The sequence below is a fragment of the Schistosoma haematobium genome, chromosome 2 (assembly GCF_000699445.3).
Source record: "Schistosoma haematobium chromosome 2, whole genome shotgun sequence".
NCBI classification, from domain to species: Eukaryota; Metazoa; Platyhelminthes; class Trematoda; order Strigeidida; family Schistosomatidae; genus Schistosoma; species Schistosoma haematobium.
Window position 1 is genome coordinate 15678479 of NC_067197.1, and position 19159 is coordinate 15697637.

The following is a 19159-nucleotide window of genomic DNA, read 5'->3' on the forward strand; positions in this document are numbered from 1 at the left end:
AAAAAGAAGCTGTTCAATTAAAAGACAATCTAATAGTTGGACTCATGAGTTAATTGAAGCTAGACCACTAAGAAAAACCTGGAAGCACTGGACAGCCGTTTCATCTTCTCAACAGTGCGCATCCACAATGCCGCTTCGCTAGATTCGAACCAAGTGTCTCGCGAAGCAGGATCGTGGATGCGCAGTGCTGAGTCTCATACTAGAACTAAACGGCCGTCCAGTGCTTCAAGATATTCCATGGTGGTCTAGTTTCAATTGACTGGTGAATCCAACTATTATATTACTAAAATCTCTACAATACCCTCTTCTCATAAATGACACTTAGTCAAGTTTTGTTATAACAAAGGTTAAAACAATCTAAAGATAATAAATTTGATAATTAACAATTACCACCAGTTTTTAACCTGATAATTGTTTTTTCTTATTCCAAATCATAGTATTTATATTCAAAAGAAGTTTATGATATTCTTATCCCTTTCATTGGTAAAGGAAAAGACAAACTCAATAAACTGTCTTATCACCTTTTTATTCGCTTCAAAGTATTACATTACTACTTGTATACTTTAATTTTGACTAATCACATATACTGATATTTATTATTAACATATGATGATCATTGTTCCAAATTTATAAGCTGTTTTGATCAATTACATTTTTAGTGGTGGTCTAGTGGTTAAGCGCTCGCGCGCGAGACTGATAAGTTCTGGGTTCGAATCTCGTAAGGCGGGGGTCGTGGATACGCACTGCTGAAGAGTCCCTCAATGCGGCGAAATGGCCGTCCAGTGCTCCCAGGTTTTTCATGTTGGTCTAGCTTCAATCGACTCATGATCTCAGCTATTGCAATTACATTTTAACAAATTTGAATGAAATTATAGAATTTCATCTATTTAGTTACCTACTATTATTTTTATCTTGTCACCTATAATTAAATCCTATTGTTTTTTAAATACAATGAACTTGATTTAAGTACTTAAGTAATCAAATTGATAATCTTTCACAACATAGTTTGTTTGAAACCTTTGTTATCCTATAAATTTGGGAATCAATTTAGTGGGTTTCACTATAAAGTTAATGCATTCAGTAGTATAATATATATACTACCCGAACTTCACATACATACATATACGCTTACATGCAAGCAGATAAGTGTGTGTAATTTTTTTAAAAATTTTAACAAGCTTACTTTTTGTGATGTTTTTGATCTACGTCGAATTTTAAAGTATTCTCGGATTTCCTCATGTTACTACTACCATCATATATGGAATATTTTTATATCTTAACAGGAGTATGTTTTAACTTACCCTATTTTTTGATTAAGTTACTAACTATCAGTCAATTATGATAAGTATTCGTTTTATATCGAGTAATTGACTACTATTATGAAAACAAGAAAGATCTTTGAGAAGATTTAAATGTACTAGCGGGAGAAAATCATAATAGGAAACAAGTGCTTTCTGATGATTGTACAGTGTTATTCAACGCTTCAAAGTTGTATATATTCTTTTAATTTAGAAGTACTTTATTGAATATATCTTCAAAGGAAGGTGAGAGGAACTGATCAACTATCTGGTGTTAAAACTTGGCAATTTTTAATTTCTATCAAGTTATTACATATTCCTATTGAAAGTAATGACATTACATTTTGACTGAAAATGATTTAGGGAGAACGAATTTAATAATCCACTTGGTATTGTTTGGCTTGTATCTTCCCATTGAGGTTTAAGACTGCAATTGATCAGTCTGTTATTGGCATATGTGCATACTGTGCGTATGCTTCGATATTGCCTTTATTCACAAGCTTTTTGTAAGCAATGGTGAACAGTGGCTAGCAGTGGAATTCAGGACGTGCGTTTCGTCCTATTTGGGACTCGTCAGCTGAGAGGCAGGTACATCCAGCTGACGATTCCCAAATAGGACGAAACGCGAGTCCTGAATTCCACCGCTAGCCACTATCCACCAATGCTTACAAAAAGAATTTAATAATCTATCATAAAAAACACTACTATTTAGAAATGGATTAAACAAGACGAGTCTTTATAAAAACAGATTTTCAGTATAAAATACTATAGTTTTAACAATCTACACGTTTATTTACCATAGTTAATCCCTTTAAAAGGAATATTCTATGGGTTTTTGTTTTTGGATTGAAAATGCTTGTGAAGTAAGAGAATGTAACTAGCCATATGTAATATCAAAGAAATATATATATATATACAAAATGTATTCAGAACTTACATCGCTTTCAATAAACCGTTGTAATAAGATTGTGAAAAATTGAAGACAAATTTTCAATTGTTCATCTATTATGTAATTCCAACTGTCCAATATAACTTTATATAGTCTATGAAGGATGAAAATATCGACATGATGTTGATTAAAATAAAACAATCAGATCCTAAGAAATTCACTAAAATGTTTCATAATTAATGAAAACATTTGTAAAAGTAATTAATAGTTTGTTTTATCCCCGAACTGATTAAGCTTATCTATACAATTTTACCTTAAAATATATTTGAATCATCTCTATGAAGTAATAAGAACTATTGAAAGTAATTTCAAGACTTTCTAGACAAATACTTACCAGATACTTCCTTAAATTTAATTAATAAATATTATGTCACATGATGATCATATAAACTTTTATTCAATAGGCCAAAAATCTGGTGATCAATCATTTTCGACTTATACACAATGTGATTATTATTAAACATTGATAATGGTTCACTTGGTATTGTTTTGCCTGAATTTTCCCCATTGAGGTTTAAGACTGTAATTGATCAATCTGTTATTGGTATATGTGCATAGTGTGCGTATTGCCTCGATGTTGCCTTAATTCACGAAGTTTATAAGCAAAGGTGCTGGGTTCGAGTCCCAGAGTGAACATGAACTCTGAGATGTAGGTACATCCAGCTGATGAGTCTCGAATAGGATGAAACGCACGTCCTGGATTCCACTGCTAACCACTATCCATCTTTACTTACAATGGTTATTTAATGTTTTATTACTTTTATAATAATAATAATACTGTTTTATATGGAAATGTTTTTTTTTCAATCTGAACAAATGTTATAGGGAGTTATATTGAAATTGATTGTTAACAAGGGAAATATTTTAGTACTAACTTTACGAAGAACCTTTTAACAGAATAAACTCAGCCTATTTAAAATATATGTGGTCAAATGGGTCAAATTAAATTAATAATGTGATTCCTTCATGAAAATTTTAACATAATATATACAAAGGGAATATTTTCAAATATGAGCAAACTATTGAGGTCAATGATTTTGTATCTGAATCAACAGAGATATAGTAGTAAATATAAAACTTAAATCTTAAATGTTGAATACTATTTGTTAGTTATCACTATGGATTGACATCAGACAGAAAACTATTAAAAGGACGATAAACTATAAACAATCATTTGATCTTATTTTTAAAACTTCACAAAACTAAACATTTACGGCATAAAATAGAATTGAATGTGGAAAGTGATGGTCAAAATAGTACATGATAGAACTGGGTCGCTTAGTTAGATTTAGATAGTTAATATTTTATAAGTTTATTCACTTTGCAATATTGTACAACCATCATTGGTTATATATAACTCGTAACCTAAAGAGCTTTTAACAGTTCAATTAGTTAAATCAGATGTACTTGTAAGTTAAGTAGAAATAAATGAGAAATAAATTACCACAATCATCTTCCATCAATAGTAATGTTATGATGGGATGAAAAGTCAAAATTAAATTGATTTACTCATTATCAGTTTAGGGGTTGTAGAGCTTAAGATGTTTTTGATTGAGATCATGAACCGATTGATGTTAAACCACCATTGAAAACCTGGAAGCACTGGACGGCCGTTTCATCCTATTGTGGGACTCCTCAGCAGTGCGCATCCACGATCCCGCTCACGGGATTCGAACCCAGGGCCTTCAGTCTCGCACGTGAACGCTTAGCCTACTTAATCACTGAGCCGGCATCCAATGGTGTTAATGTCTAACATCAACCGATCCACGAAGTTGCGCGACCATCTTCCATTGTACTGAGGTAGACACCTGTTTCTACCCGACACGGATTAGCTCCACTGGTCACGGCATCTCACCAGAACTCCGAGAATTTTCTCACGAAGCTAGTCACTAGTGAGCACATGGTAATTATCAGTTTAAGGGTTGTGGAGATTGTTTAGTTTTTGATTGAGATCATAAACTCCTTATGACTTTTATTCAACATTAATTCCGTTAAATTCCATTTGATGATTACTCAGTATAGTATATGTTTCCTTTTCCCCTATGACATTTTATTTTATATAACAAACGAGATTCTTGTAAGAAGTATTTTTCACATATGTGGTTTTTTCTGATTATTAAACAAAAATGGGTGTACAAATCAATATACAAATGAGTGTATTTCCAACTAGACTTGTCATGATTGCTCTTGCTTCTGGCTGCTTCCAGAATATATTTCTCCGTTTCGAATTTGGACTTCGCTCTTTAGTTAGCGAGGCTGGGATGCATCAGAATAGTTAGCTTATTGGTCTTTGATCACAGAGTTTTTGTTCCGTTCGCAGACTAGGTGAACTCGTAATCGCTTCAAACATAATAAGTAAGTAGAAATTTTCTTGTCAACTATTTTGAAATACGTCAACATATGACATTGAAAGATTTCAAAGTTTACATTCCAATTGTCTGAACACTTCTTATTACATAATTTAGATCATTTCTAATGAATGTTATTCTAATGTCCATTCTTCCAAGTCGTTTTACTATATCCTATTATGAAATATTGTTTCAAGCCTTTATTATTCTTATCACAACTAGTACACCTGTCATCACACTTTCAATTTGTACTTTTTACTTATTATTTGTTTATGCAATCCTTTTTACTGTTATCACTGACTCCACAAACTGCCTTGATCACTTCAATAATTCCATAGATGATATATAAATATTATTGTATATTAGAGTAAGATTGGTTCACTGAAGAGTTCTCTTTTCGGAGGATTCATCTTCAAAGTTGTACAATCGCAAATATATATACTTATTTTTATAGCATGATAATGATAATAAACTTCTGTTAAAAATGGTAACAGTAAGGTACAAGAAACAAAGGTATTACAAAACTTTTTTTAGTCAGTAGAACTAATAATCGTTTTATGGTTACATTACATTACATTACTTACATTACTTACGCCTGTTACTCCCAATCGAGTATAGGCCGCTGACCAGCATTCTCCAACCCACTCTGTCCTGGGCCTTCTTTTCTAGTTCCATCCAATTCTTGTTCATTTTTCTCATGTCTACCTCCATTTCTCGGCGTCATGTGTTCTTTGGTCTTCCTCTCCTCCTCCTTTGGCCTTGAGGATTCCATGTGATGGCTTGTCTTGTGACGCAGTTGGGTGCTTTCCTCAATATGTGTCCTATCCACTTCCAGTGCTTCTTCCTAATTTCTTCCTCTGCTGGGATCTGGTTTGTTCTCTCCCACAGTAGGTTGTTGCTAATAGTGTCTGGCCAATGGATCTGAAGTATTTTGCGTAGACAGCTGTTAATAAACACCTGTATTTTCTGGATGATGACTTTCGTAGTTCTCCAGGTTTCCGTCCCATACAGTAGAACTGTCTTGACATTGATATTCAAAATCCTGACCTTGGCGTTGATTAACAGTTGTTTTGAGTTCCAGATGCCCTTCAGTTGTAAATATACTCCTGCTTTACCGATCTGCGCTTTCACATCTGCATCAGATTAACCATGTTCATCAATGATGCTGCCCGAATATGTAAAGGTTTTTACATCTTCCAAATCTTCTCCGTCAATTGTGATTGGATTGGTGCATTCTGTGTTGTATTGGAGAATCCTGCTTTTCCCTTTGTGTATATTGAGACCTACTGATGCTGAGGCTGCTGCACTGGTCGTCTTCTCCTGCATCTGTTGTTGCGTTTGGGATAGAAAGGCCAGATCATCTGCGAAGTCTAGATCATCTAACTGCATCTTAGATGTCCACTGTATCCCGCGCTTCCCTTCAGACGTTGACGTCTTCATGATCCAGTCGATCACCAGGAGAAAGAGTAAGGGTGAGAGTAAGCAACCTTGCCTAACACCGGTCTTCACTTCGAACGACTTTGTCAACTGTCCTCCATGCACAATTTTGCAGTGTAATCCATCATATGAGTTCTGTATGATATTGACTATCTTCTGAGGCACGCCGTAGTGTCGAAGAAGTTTCCATAGTGTTGTTCTGTCCACGCTATCAAATGCCTTTTCGTAGTCAATGAAGTTGATGTAGAATGATGAATTCCATTCAATTGATTGTTCCACAATGATCCGTAGAGTTGCGATTTGGTCTGTACACGATCTATCCTTACGGAATCTTGCCTGTTGGTCACGAAGTTGGGCGTCTACGCAGTCCTTCATCCTGTTTAACAATACCCTGTTGAAGACTTTTCACGGTATTGAGAGAAGAGTGATGCCCCTGTGGTTATCATAGTTGCTGAGATCGCCTTTCTTCGGTATTTTGATCAGAAGTCCTTCTTTCCAGTCTTTTGGTACTTGTTCCTCATCCCAAATCTTATTGAAGAGAATGTGGAGTATCCTTGCAGTTGCCGCTACGTCTGCTTTTAGTGCCTCTGCTGGGATGTTGTCCGGTCCTGTTGCTTTACCACTCTTGATTTGTCTGATGGCCATGCTGATTTCTTCAATCGTTGGTGGGCTAACATTGATTGGGAGGTCCGTGGGTGCTGCTTCGATGTTGGGTGGGTTCAGTGGAGCTGGTCGATTCAAGAGTTCTTTGAAGTGTTCTACCCACTTGTTTTGTTGCTCTTCAATGTTGGTGATTACCTCGCCTTCCTTGCTTTTCACTGGTCGTTCTGGTTTGCGGCGATTTCCAGAGAGTTTCTTTGTCGTGTCATACAATTGTCTCATGTTTCCTTCTCTTGCAGCCTTTTCCGCCGCCGTTGCTAAATCTTCCACATATTTACGTTTGTCGGTTCTGATGCTCCTCTTCACTTGTTTGTTTACTTCTGTGTATTCAGCTTGTGCCTTGGCTTTTTCTGCCGTTTTATGGTTAAGGGATTGAATATTGATTATATATATATATGTGATTGTACTATGAAATTCTGTATTTTATTGAAACACGTTTGGTTGTCGTCAATCGTGTTATCGTTCACTACAATACTAGTTAATTTATTGTAACATAAACATAAACCTTTACATGTTTTCAGAAGTGTTTTAAAATTAAGTATAAAATGTTTGAAATATTTAGTGATATCTTGCCTAAAATATACTATGAGGGTAATTTTTTTGGGAACAGTTATATGAAGCAATGAAAAAATACAGTTTAATAAATAAGCTAAGTAAATAATAACTTAGAGTTGCTTACTTTATTGCCTTCTCTTGAGCTTCCATATCAGGTGACGGAATCCATACACATACAGATGGTACTAATGCTTCGACTTTCCCATCAATACTTCTAATATGCCAATGAAGCTTTGACGATGATTGTCCCAACGGACTGACATTTTCTGTAAAAGTACTACTCGTTTGATCACTACTCGTGATTTCAGAACCACTGGTTTGACCACGACCGAAATTCCAATAAGGCATTGTTGTAATTCTAGGTTTTGGATATCGTAAATAAGAGTTACTGTCAGTTGAACGATCGTCTATTTCTTCAGTTCTTGAATGACTGTCACTGTCTGTTTCACAAATATCCAATGTATCAGATGTCATATTGTGTGATGCTTCAGATGTTATATCTTCCTCTTGATTAGTACCTGTTCTTAGTAGGAATTTCTGTTTATTTTGTACACCACCAGCCATATTGTCAATTATAACAATTCGTTCACCAGCGGTTAGTTTAAATTTAGGTGTTTCATAATCGCATAACATTACACCATTTACAGGGGATTTAATACGATTAGTTCGTAGATAAATAGGCACAAGTGATTTAGATTGTTCAATTAATTGCTTTGAACGATTGACCACATAGTTTAAATGATCAAACTGGCTCTGTAAACATAATATTTTCCAATAAATAATGAATTGAATTTGAGTTATTGAACTAAAGACAATTTTCATAATAATAATTAATTTCCTAGAGTACTCTTACCACGATTTTTTCTCTTAATAACGAATTATCAAGCATCTTCATAAAGATTTCGATGATAAATACATTGGTTATTTAATCAGAACGTTTATATATATATATAAGCAAGTGGCCATCAGGACTCAGTAGCTAAGTGGATAACGTGATGGAGTTTGAAGCTAATGATACTTGGCTTGAGTCCTGAAGTGAACTTCAATTCTAGGTTGCAGGTACATCTAGTTGACGAGTCCCAAATGGGATGAACGCGCACACTAGATTCCACTGCTAGCCACTATCCCTCATTGTTTATAATGCTTGTGAATTAAGATAATATGCACAATATGCACATATGCCAACAAGAGACTGATCAATTGCAGTCATACACAACAATGGGAAGATACAAGTAAGCAACATCAAGTGAATTTAACCCAAATAAAATATTTAAAAATCAAAAGAATATATAACAGCCTAGTTAAAATCCTCGCAAAATTATATTAACATATTTAACTAATTTGTATGTCTAATGTAAAAATATTTCAAAAAGAGAAAATAAATTGAAAGTACACTGATTCCTTCTGAACTTCAAACAATTACTGAACACTATAATTTAATTAAAACAAAATTAAACTAGTGATAACCAAGTGCTTATAATACAATAGATACTCTAATATATATATCAGATGATATCAGACAATACAACATTCTATTTGCTTTATGAAATGCATATCAAGCAAATGAATAAATTAAAAATTGACAAAGAAATGAGGTCAAATAAATCCATCTCTACTTTTTCTTTTCTTTCATCTTTTGATTTTAGTCTCCACCGAAACATTTATCAAATACTCAAATCTCTTTATATATTCATCATATTTAATTATTGTTATCAGTGTTTATACAGTAATGTCGAACTGTAAACGTTGATGTATCATTTTGTCAACAAACATTTTTGAATATACATACATATTACATTAAATATTAGTTATTTAAATTGATGTAATATCATGTGCCTACTGAAAATATATTTGAGTAGTATGTTGTTTAAAGCATAAAAATATTGCAAATCTTTATCTTCAAGGTAGGCATGATTGTTATTATTAAAGGTTGATTATACTATTTGATACCAGTTCAGATAATTGTAATCAAACTTGCAATTCTGTAAAAATTAAATAACGTATACAAAATTACACAAATTCAGAAATCATTTACACTTACTCTTAACCAATCTCTTAGTTCTTTTGATGAATTTGTATAATATTCATGATTCATTTCAGCAAATCGACCACGATTATATAGAAATTTCTTATGTCTGTCATAAAGTTTAGTTTCTAAATGTCTGGCATCATAATAAAACTGGAAAGACAAAAATAGTACAGTTTAAGTGTTTTCATTTTTATTTCAAAGGAAATTTAGTGTTAAATTACTTTTTTTTTAAATTTTATTGAAAACCAAAACAGTAATCTTGAGTAATAATGAGAGAGTCTACATGAGCAAAGTTTTATGTGGTTTGTTTATACATCAGACGTCTTTTTTTAATCAAGTTTCTGAACTGCTCTAGTCAATTACACTTCCTATAACTCATAAGGATTTAAGCTTTACGAGGAAATTATATGTTGATTAGTTTATAAAGTATATCTCAACACTGGATTTTCGGTTATCTGTCTTTGAAGAACATGACAAATTCAATATTGTACCTTCACATTTCTAGTTTAAGAAGAAATATACGAGAAAATGTTTTAAATCTATTGAAAAACATATTTTCATTCAATTCATCAAACGTCAATCAATACCTTTCTTAAGGTCACCCTCTGACTACATTTATATAACTATATGTAATTTCATTTGCAATGATATAGAAAGTGTTAATACAGTGATTTTTTGAACAAATGTTTTGTCAATCTGTTTCTAACAAAACATAGTTTTTAAAAGTTCAACTTTTAAGTCACTAGTACGAAAATGAAATAAAGTGTATGTCTTTAGAAGTTCAAATTAATCGAAAAACTACAAATGCCACTTTTACCCAACATTACAGAGACAATTGTCATCAAATATATGTTTATGTGTTTTAGAAGAACAAGTGACATATTGGCTTTTTGTCTTGATAAACACAATTTTAATCGATATCATGAATCGATCAACATTAGACTACCACTGGAAACCTGGAAACAATGGACGGCCGTTTTGTCCTAGATTGAGAGTCCTCAACAATTTCCAGAACCACATATTGACAATTTTACTAACCTCATTTTATTGTTTACATAATTGATGCTTATTCATCAAGTGGAATTCTAGTAAAATGATATTAATCTGTTGTGTCAACACTTATCTTATTCACTATGGTTTTGTACATGCTTATTTTTACTATGTTTATCGATATACATAAATTCATCTCCGCTACTCTATATAACTATTTTCCTTACAAATCCATCTGTTATATAGCGTTTGATACTAAAATTTATTTTTTCTTCCTTTTATAATGATTTTCATTTCTTACGTATATATTGTACCATTGTGAACTAACCAGATACGTTACTATGGATATTATTGACCGTTACCATTAAACTGCATAAGCAGAGGGCAGTCAGAATTCTGTAGCTAAGTGGATAACACGATAGTGTTTGAAGCGAACGTTACTGGGTTCGAGTCTCAGAGTGAACGTCAGTGCTGGGATGCGGGTACATCCAGATGACGAGTCCCACGTAGAATGAGATGCTCATCCTGGATTTGACTGCTAGCCACTTTCCATCTTTGCTTATAGTGCTTGTGACTTAAGGCAATATCGAGGCGTTCCGTAGAGAATGCACATATGTCAATAAAACTAATCAACTGCAGTCCTAAACATCAATAGGAAGATTCAAATAAAATGAATTTAGTGGATCTTCATTAAAAAATACAATGTAACGTTTATACCTTTCTACGTAAATGTATAGAGGATTTTGTAATAATGAAGACCATAATACGCAAATACATGTATTCATGACTGGCAGGTTGAATATATGAAAAAAATTAACAACTGAAAATGTTATACTATATTCCCGTGACATTTACTTTGTAACTATATTATAAACAATATTCATCACAATACAAACTAAAGTACTATCTGTAAGGATATTATCTTGTTAACTATAGGAGTTTAGTCACTAAAATACATTGCGTAATTTCAAGTTTATAAATGTAGAACAACTAGATTTGATGTTAATTTGATTTCTATTTCGAACAATTATAAAGGACTCAGTTATAAACCATATTATTTTTTTTCTTTGATCGAGATCATGAACCGATTGATGTTAAACCACCACTGAATACCTGGAAGCACTGAACAGCTGTTTCGTCCTATTGTGGGACTTTTTAGCAGTGCGTATCCGCGATCTCGCTCACGGGATGGAGCTAATCCGTGTCGGGTAGAGACAGGTATCTACCTCAGAACAATGGAAGACAGTCGCGCAATTTCGTGGATTGTTTGAGGTTAGACATTAGCAACATTGGGTGCCAGCTCAATGGTTCAGTAGGTTAAGCGCTCGCGTGCAAGACTGAAGGCCCTTGGTTCGAATCCCGTGGGCGGGATCGTGGATGCGCACTGCTGAAAAGTCGCGCTATAGCACGAAACGGCCGTCCAGTGCTCCTAGGTTTTCAATGGTGGTCTAACATCAATCAGTTCATGATCTCAATCAAAAAAACTTCTTAATCTCTACAACACTTATACTGATATATTATTTTACCTAATTGGATCTGAATTACTTTCCGGATTACGTAATAAGAATTAAGATATAAATTTACTAAGTATATCTAATCTAGTTAGGTATTATTTGTCATACAATTTTTGTTACAGATTTCATAAGAAGTAATTTTACCAACAAAAAAAATACCTAATTCATTGAAGATCATAGATCAATTATACAGAATTAATTGATAATAAGTAAAATATACCAAATTACCTGATGAAAATCGGCAGCATTTTTAAGATGTATAGTTGCTAATTCTGAGTATCGACCAAGATTTTGCCAGCATCGATTAATAGGTCCAGATAATTTCTAAAAATAAAAAAAAGAGTTAACAGTAACTAACGAAAAAACAGCAACCGATTTCTACATATCAACTAAAGTCCTGTATTTGTTTATATGAAATTTTTAGCAAAAAAATAACGTTAATTTCTCATGTAAACAAAATTTGATTTTACTAGAATAAAGATTTTGCATTTTTGTTTTTGTTTAGATATTATGTAATATTACATAAGATTTATATTACATAGATTTGTAACATTGATTGATTATCATAAGCTTTATAAGTAAAGATGGATAGTGGTTAGCAATGGAATTCAGGATGTGGGTTTCATCCTATTTGGGACTCGTCAGCTAGATGTACCTGTATTACAGAGTTGATGTTCACTCTGGGACTTGAACCCAGTACCGTTCGCTTCAAATGATATCGTGTTATTCCCTTAGCTACTGAGTCCTGATTGATTGTGTCATTCAGATTTCTAGCTAAACTGTAAGTAGTATGAAATGTAACTTAGAAAATATTGTTTAAATGGATGATAGTATTGCAATCTCTTCGCTGTGTATATAAAAGATAATTCATTCATATCTTTAGCTAAACACATTCAAATGATAGTTTATTAAGAGTTGAAGATTTTCACAATTCCAACTGATATAGTCGTATCAATGTTTACAAAATAAGAATAATATAAATACTATCGAGTAAAAGTCATTGTTTATAATAAATTCATTAAGTATCAATGGTGACTTAAACTAAGATTTTTTTTATATTTTGTATATTATTCTTACTGATTGAATATAAATCATATGAAGAAGAGATTTTAGAACTTTTCACATAGATTGTCAATAATCTATATATTTTTTGTTAGATTTCAATGAGTAGAAAAATTGTATTTTTGACGTTTTGTTACTTAATATAAGTCACTTCTTCAGAGTAGTCATTCCCATCGATATAAATAAATTATGGATTGTAGAAGTATGGTAAGAATAAGCTGAAGCTAATATTGTGGTGTGTGCTACTGATGTCGACAGATATAAGTAGTATGTATCACTGATCGAAAATGGAATGCCTGGTGGTAGAAGGTTAAGGAAATCGAAGGGAATAGAACGAGAACAGTGAGTGATGGGTATGGAAACAAAGGAACAAGAAAGTCTTAGAGGATTGATTGACATTTAACGAATGAAGTATTTACTTTATGTAAATAAGATATTTGTAATCTAAGATTAATTTTGATTCGATTATTTATTCTCTGAAGAAGTGGCTTACATTGAGTCATGAAACGTCAGAAAGTCTAATTTTTCCACTCATTGAGATATTACAAATATATCAATTTATTTATAATAATTTGCCCAATGCTCAACTTATTTGAAATTATCAAGTCAATCCTTGGTAATGATACCTATTTACTGTATGGTCCTCAGATTTTACAAAGATGTTCTTTAATTTTGTATTACAGTACATTCGATTGTCCCCACTTGTGTTTTCATTCATTACAATGTTATTTATATTAAGTTTACTTTTAAATTTAAAATGTAAATCAAGAAGTTCACTTTATTATTCAGTAACAAAAGAACTTGGATACATCAATAGTCTTTTTAGTCAATTAAAAACCTGTAGATACCATAAATTTTGATAGAGTTTTGGGCGAGACTATAATTTATAGACGAGCCAATCAGAAGCGTTTGAAGGATTTCAAGATTACGGCGCCAACTTCATCCATTCGGCTAAATAGAGTTTTGACGTCAGTTCATGATGAAAACCCTACATATAATTTCTAACTAAGGCAAATTAGGACAATTATTGCAAACTGGATAGTAAAAGCACCAGGCTGCAGCCAGATACTACAATATATACGGATGATTGGAGAGCGTACAGACTCCAAAATAGGATTGGTTATGTGCATCGTGTCGTTATCCACAAGTGGCATTTTGTGTACTCAACAACTGGAGTGCACACAAACAATATTTAAACTATGTGATCGAGGCTGAAAGAGTTTTTGCGACCTTATTATGGCTCTAGAGGTCAACTATTCTGTAACCATATGGATGATTTCCTCTAGTGCATGCATTACTATTTTACAGCGTCTGAACCTCTTTCTAAGCATGACAAGTTTTTGAACCATGTATAGGAATTTTATCCACTTTATTTATTTGGTTTTGAATAATATATCTTTACTCTATACTGACTGTTTGCTGATTGGCTAATATTTCCCAATGTCACTTAAAAGGTTGTTCATAAATTACAGTCCCGCTGAGTTTTGTTCCCTGAGCTAGATGGTTTGGTCCTGGAGCTATCATCGTTCTTCTGAACGACATCATCAGCATAAACTATAGTTATTTACAATAAGTGATTTTATATTGGGAATATATTAATATACTACTAATCAACTTGATATTGTGAATAGATAAAGGTATAAACTAAACAAAACTATCAAGATGTTACACAAACATTTGATAATATGTAGATAGTTTTAATGTATTTTTAGCTCATAATCAACAATAGTACTTTATATGAAATAATTGATATTTCTTATTTTATTGTGTAAAACAAAAAATAAATCCATACTGATATATGAGTAGAGTGAATAACATGGACAAATATATCAAAATCAGAAGGGGTTTTGTGGAGATTTTAGTAATTTCAATAGTTGAGATCATAAGTCAATTGAAGCTAGACCACCGTGGAAAACTTGGATACACTGGACGGCCGTTTCGTCCTAGTATGGGACTCCTCAGCAGTGCGCATCCACGATCCCGCCTCCCGAGACATTCGAACCCAGGACCTATCAATCTCGCGTGAGAGCGCCTAACCACTAGACCACTGAGCCGGCATCCAGTGGTGTTAATGTCTAACTTCAACCAAAAATCTCCACAAAACCCCTTCTGATAATAATCATCTGCTCACTAGTGACTGACTTCAATAGGCATTTCCTGGAGTTCTAGTGAGAAGCCATCACGAGTGGAGTTCAGCCAGGTCTGTTGTGAGATATCAGCTCACTGAAGACAATGGTGACGGTGGCGCTACTTCATAGATTGGTTGAAGTTAGATATTAACAGCGCTGAATGCCGACCCAGTGGTCTAGTGGTTAAGTGCTGACGCGTGAGACTGATAAGTCCTGGGTTCTGATCTTGCGGAGGGTGCGCACTGCTGAGGCGTCCCATGCTAGGACGAAACGGCCGTCCAGTGTATCCAAGTTTTCCACGGTGGTCTAAATATGTCATTGTATCATTATAACATGACGTAATATTGTAACTAAGATATCATTTATAGTGTTATATAGTTATATTTCACGTAGTTTAATTTACTGTCCTTTAAATGCTAAGCAACTAAATTGTTGAGATATTTAATATCGATTACAGGTGGATGATATAATATTTGAAAAAATTCTATAATAAAATAAAATGAATTGAATAAAACACATGAAATCCAGTCACATGAAATCATATGAACTTCATTTCGATTATTTTCAAACTATGAATTTTACTAGTATCATAAGATTGAACTCATAGAATACAGTTATTAAATAGATCAAATCATTTAGACTGTATGGATACTGTATTCCATTTTATTATTACCTGTACTAAAAGTATTATTATTTAAGCAAATTTTAAACTTTGAAATTTTGATCAGATTTAATGGATAAAAGAATGAAGAAATATGTACAACTAATTGTGTCTCAGCGTTTTTTAGCATAGTTGTTTTCTACGTAATGAGGTTGATGACACCACTTGCAAACCTCCTCCTCTATTCGAGCTTGATACTATCAGAAGCTTTAAAAGAGCTACAGGTGGACAACATTCTTACAGTTGAAGAATATATGAAATTCAAAACAAATGTCAACAAATATCAAGATCAGAATTTTCAATATGAACGTCAAGACAGTTCTGTTGTACGGAGCTGAAACTTGGAGAACTATTACAACCATCATCAAAAAAGTACAAGTAGTTAAAAACAGTTGTCTGCGTATGATATTCAATACCCGTTGGCCGAATACCATCAGTAAGAGAGAACAAACCAGCATCCAGCTGAAGAGGAAATTAGGAAAAGACACTTGAGGTGGATAGGACATGTATTACGGAAATCATTAAACTGCATCATGAGGCAAGTCCTAACTTGAAGTCCTGAAGAGAAACGAAAAAGAGGAAGACCAAAGAACACACTGTGTCGAGATTTGGAAGGATACATGAAAAGGATGAATAGAAACTGGAAAAGATTGACTAGGAGAGGGTTGCATGGAGAATGCTGGTAAGTGGCCTATGCTCCTCCATGAGGAGTAACAGGCATAAGTAAGCAAGTAATCTGTCTCATTTTATGGATTCACAAGTTCTGATTAAATATCATGTATATATTAGCTAAACTTGTTTGCTTCACAACAGAATAGACATCACTACATAAATTATTTATTGTATACTGATACTTTTCTCATACCATATATACATAGTCATCATCTATCGCTATATGTTATGTTAAATGTTCAATTAGCAAACTGAAGGTTTAGGGTTCAAAGAATAAGAAATACAAATAAATATGGTATTACTGATTGATGATTTGAACTGTGTATTTAATTAGACCTGAGTCAACGATAAAATATAACAGTTCATTAGGTCTATATCATTAGTGTCGGAATAACAGTTTGTTACCTTTTAATAAACTTATGAATACCTTATTCATTTATGATTTTTATCAATTTATTTTCATTATATTCACTTCGAAATATTATGCATAATGTTGATTTTGTAATAGCTTTCTACACTAGTGTGTTAGATTATATTTTGTAGCATCTGCAATATCTGTAATCATATTAGTCAGTGTGTGTTTGTTCTAGAGGATAATTGAATAGTATGTTAAAGATTGATACTTCAAGAAAATAACTTCTCTTCTTGTGGGATCCATCTGATAGTTTAAACAGAAAAATTGTTTCTATTATGCAAACATGAATTATGGCTTTAAAACAGATCTAACGTGTGTAGTATAAGAACAGGTCTTTAAACGGTCATATCATCAGTAGAATTTAGTTGAAAAACAAATTTATAAGTATAAACTAAAAGTTGTCATCAAATCTAAGCTACTTCATTCAAAGTTTTAAAAAATAGATATAAAAAAATGAATGAACATATAATGTATTAGATTAGAGCTGTATTTTATCTCCGGTGTTGGATACCATGAAACTCACAAACGCTACGCATAATTGTAATTTAAGAAGTAACAAGTGAGATGCAGTAGATATTATAAGTGATATAGTGATTCCGAAATTCAATTTAACAATTGAACTAATATCAATCACAAGAGTTGTTACCTGTGTAGCCTTGCCATCAAAAAAGGATGCATTTCAAAGCATTTACACTACATAGTCGAGTGAAATGCAGTCATGCTCTAGAGTGGGTTGTCAAGTGTTCAAATCTGAGGAGTCCTGAAACTAGACAAAATAATTTTCCAATCCTCCTTGGTTTTTAATGGTTCCCAGGTTGATATCGTTTCGTACAAATAATTGCTTCCAAATTCTACTATTGACTCCTTGACTAGCTAGTATGTAACTAGTTTATTCAAAAGTCATATTGAGTAACTTAATCATACATTATTGGTGAATAATACCGTCTTGTCAATATAAATCATCAAGGTGTTTAAAAGAGAATAGTTGATAGTGAAACTATAATTAATAGACAAGCTTTGAGCAACGCTAGACTGACCTTGATAGCGTCCACCTAATATTTAGGACCAAATGAGGGTTATAAACCTGCATGAGGAATTAGAATTATCATTTACAATTGATAGTTAAGGTTAGGAATTAGATTTAGGGTTTTCATCCCGAACGGATATCAGCTATAATGCCAAAACTCTATTTAGCCAAAATCTGAAACCTGTTATCTTATATCTGATTGGTTTGTCCATAAATTTTAGTCTCGACCAGTTGATTTTGAAAGTATTTTTCAGTTGTTGGTGTATTGTAAAATTAGTCTAACAAATAGTATTTTAATTGTTTATTACTCTACATTTCTTTAATTTCTTCCATAAAAGTATAATGTTTTTAATGTTTACATATTACTAGTTTCCTTTTCATATCTACGTGAATGTATTGTAGTGTCGGTTACTATGTTTAGCCCACATACCTTATTTTAGCTTCTGAACAGACGAATATATTCATTCTTCTTGAGTCACATTTTGACCTTGTCAATTATTCGCTTATTAATCTTGACTGTATTTTTATATAATCGTATGTGTATACACTTCTTATCCTGTTCACCACATTTCTGTAACTTATTTTTATCTAGCTATAAATATTGATTAACGCTTGATCAAATCGATTTGGCTCACTGCGTGTTATTTCACTTCGATCTCTTCTCTTCCTTCACTACCTTTACTTCATCTCCCTGATTGTCCGTTCAGGTTAATGAGTATACTAAATACTAGTATTCAAACTCCATTCTCATATTTAACTTATTTAATTCCGTTATGCACTAACGCGATTTAAGTTCATAACAATATACGAGAATAGTCAAGATGTATATTTCGATAGCAATCATTCAATAACGATCATTTATCCTATCTAATTAAAATCAAACATTAGGCCATTGAATTAAATATTTAATTATCAGTATAGGGGTTGTGAAGATTATTAAGTTTTTTAATTGAGATTATGAATCGATCGATGTTAGATGACCGTTGGAAACTTGGAATTGTTTGAGATCTAATTTGATGTGTATGAATTTTGAGCAAAGAAAAAAAACATGGAATACTTGAACTCTAATCATTTTCAAGTAAAGAATTCAAGATGATGAGAGGGAGACTTATAATTAATCTCTTACATTAAAAACTGTTATCTAAAAAGTTAGTACATTATTTTTCAAAAAAGGACACTCAAGGTATCTATGAATAGACTTACTCTTCTCCAAAATTTATTATCAAGATTTTCCATGATAAGTCTTAATGCACGTTTAGCATTGAATGCTGTAACATCCTATGAACAAAAATATATTAATATACATTCAATACGAAGTATGATGAATACTTACCGAATAAATATCTTCCATACTTGTAATTCCAGCTAAATAATGTAAACAATCTTTATTCGTTTCAACTCGTTCCTATTAAA

The 19159-nt window shown here is 32.7% G+C and overlaps 1 protein-coding gene across 2 annotated transcripts in view; it reads right to left on the reverse strand.

Moving 5' to 3' along the window:
- MUC22 (Muc22p) overlaps window positions 1–19159 on the reverse strand; it is a gene marked incomplete at its 3' end in the record, with an annotated part of 85551 nt that overhangs the window by 48010 nt on the left and 18382 nt on the right. Inside the window, exons 4-9 of one of the 2 annotated variants that reach the window (XM_035732314.2) lie at window positions 19080–19151; window positions 18950–19024; window positions 12009–12104; window positions 9289–9426; window positions 7372–8000; window positions 2236–2341 (exon numbers count right to left, since the gene is read on the reverse strand). In XM_035732314.2, coding sequence (XP_035587622.2) covers window positions 2236–2341; window positions 7372–8000; window positions 9289–9426; window positions 12009–12104; window positions 18950–19024; window positions 19080–19151 — 1116 coding nt within the window. Of the gene's footprint in view, window positions 1–2235; window positions 2342–7371; window positions 8001–9288; window positions 9427–12008; window positions 12105–15681; window positions 19152–19159 lie in introns of those variants that run through there. The other variant, XM_051214435.1, reaches the window with a different exon arrangement.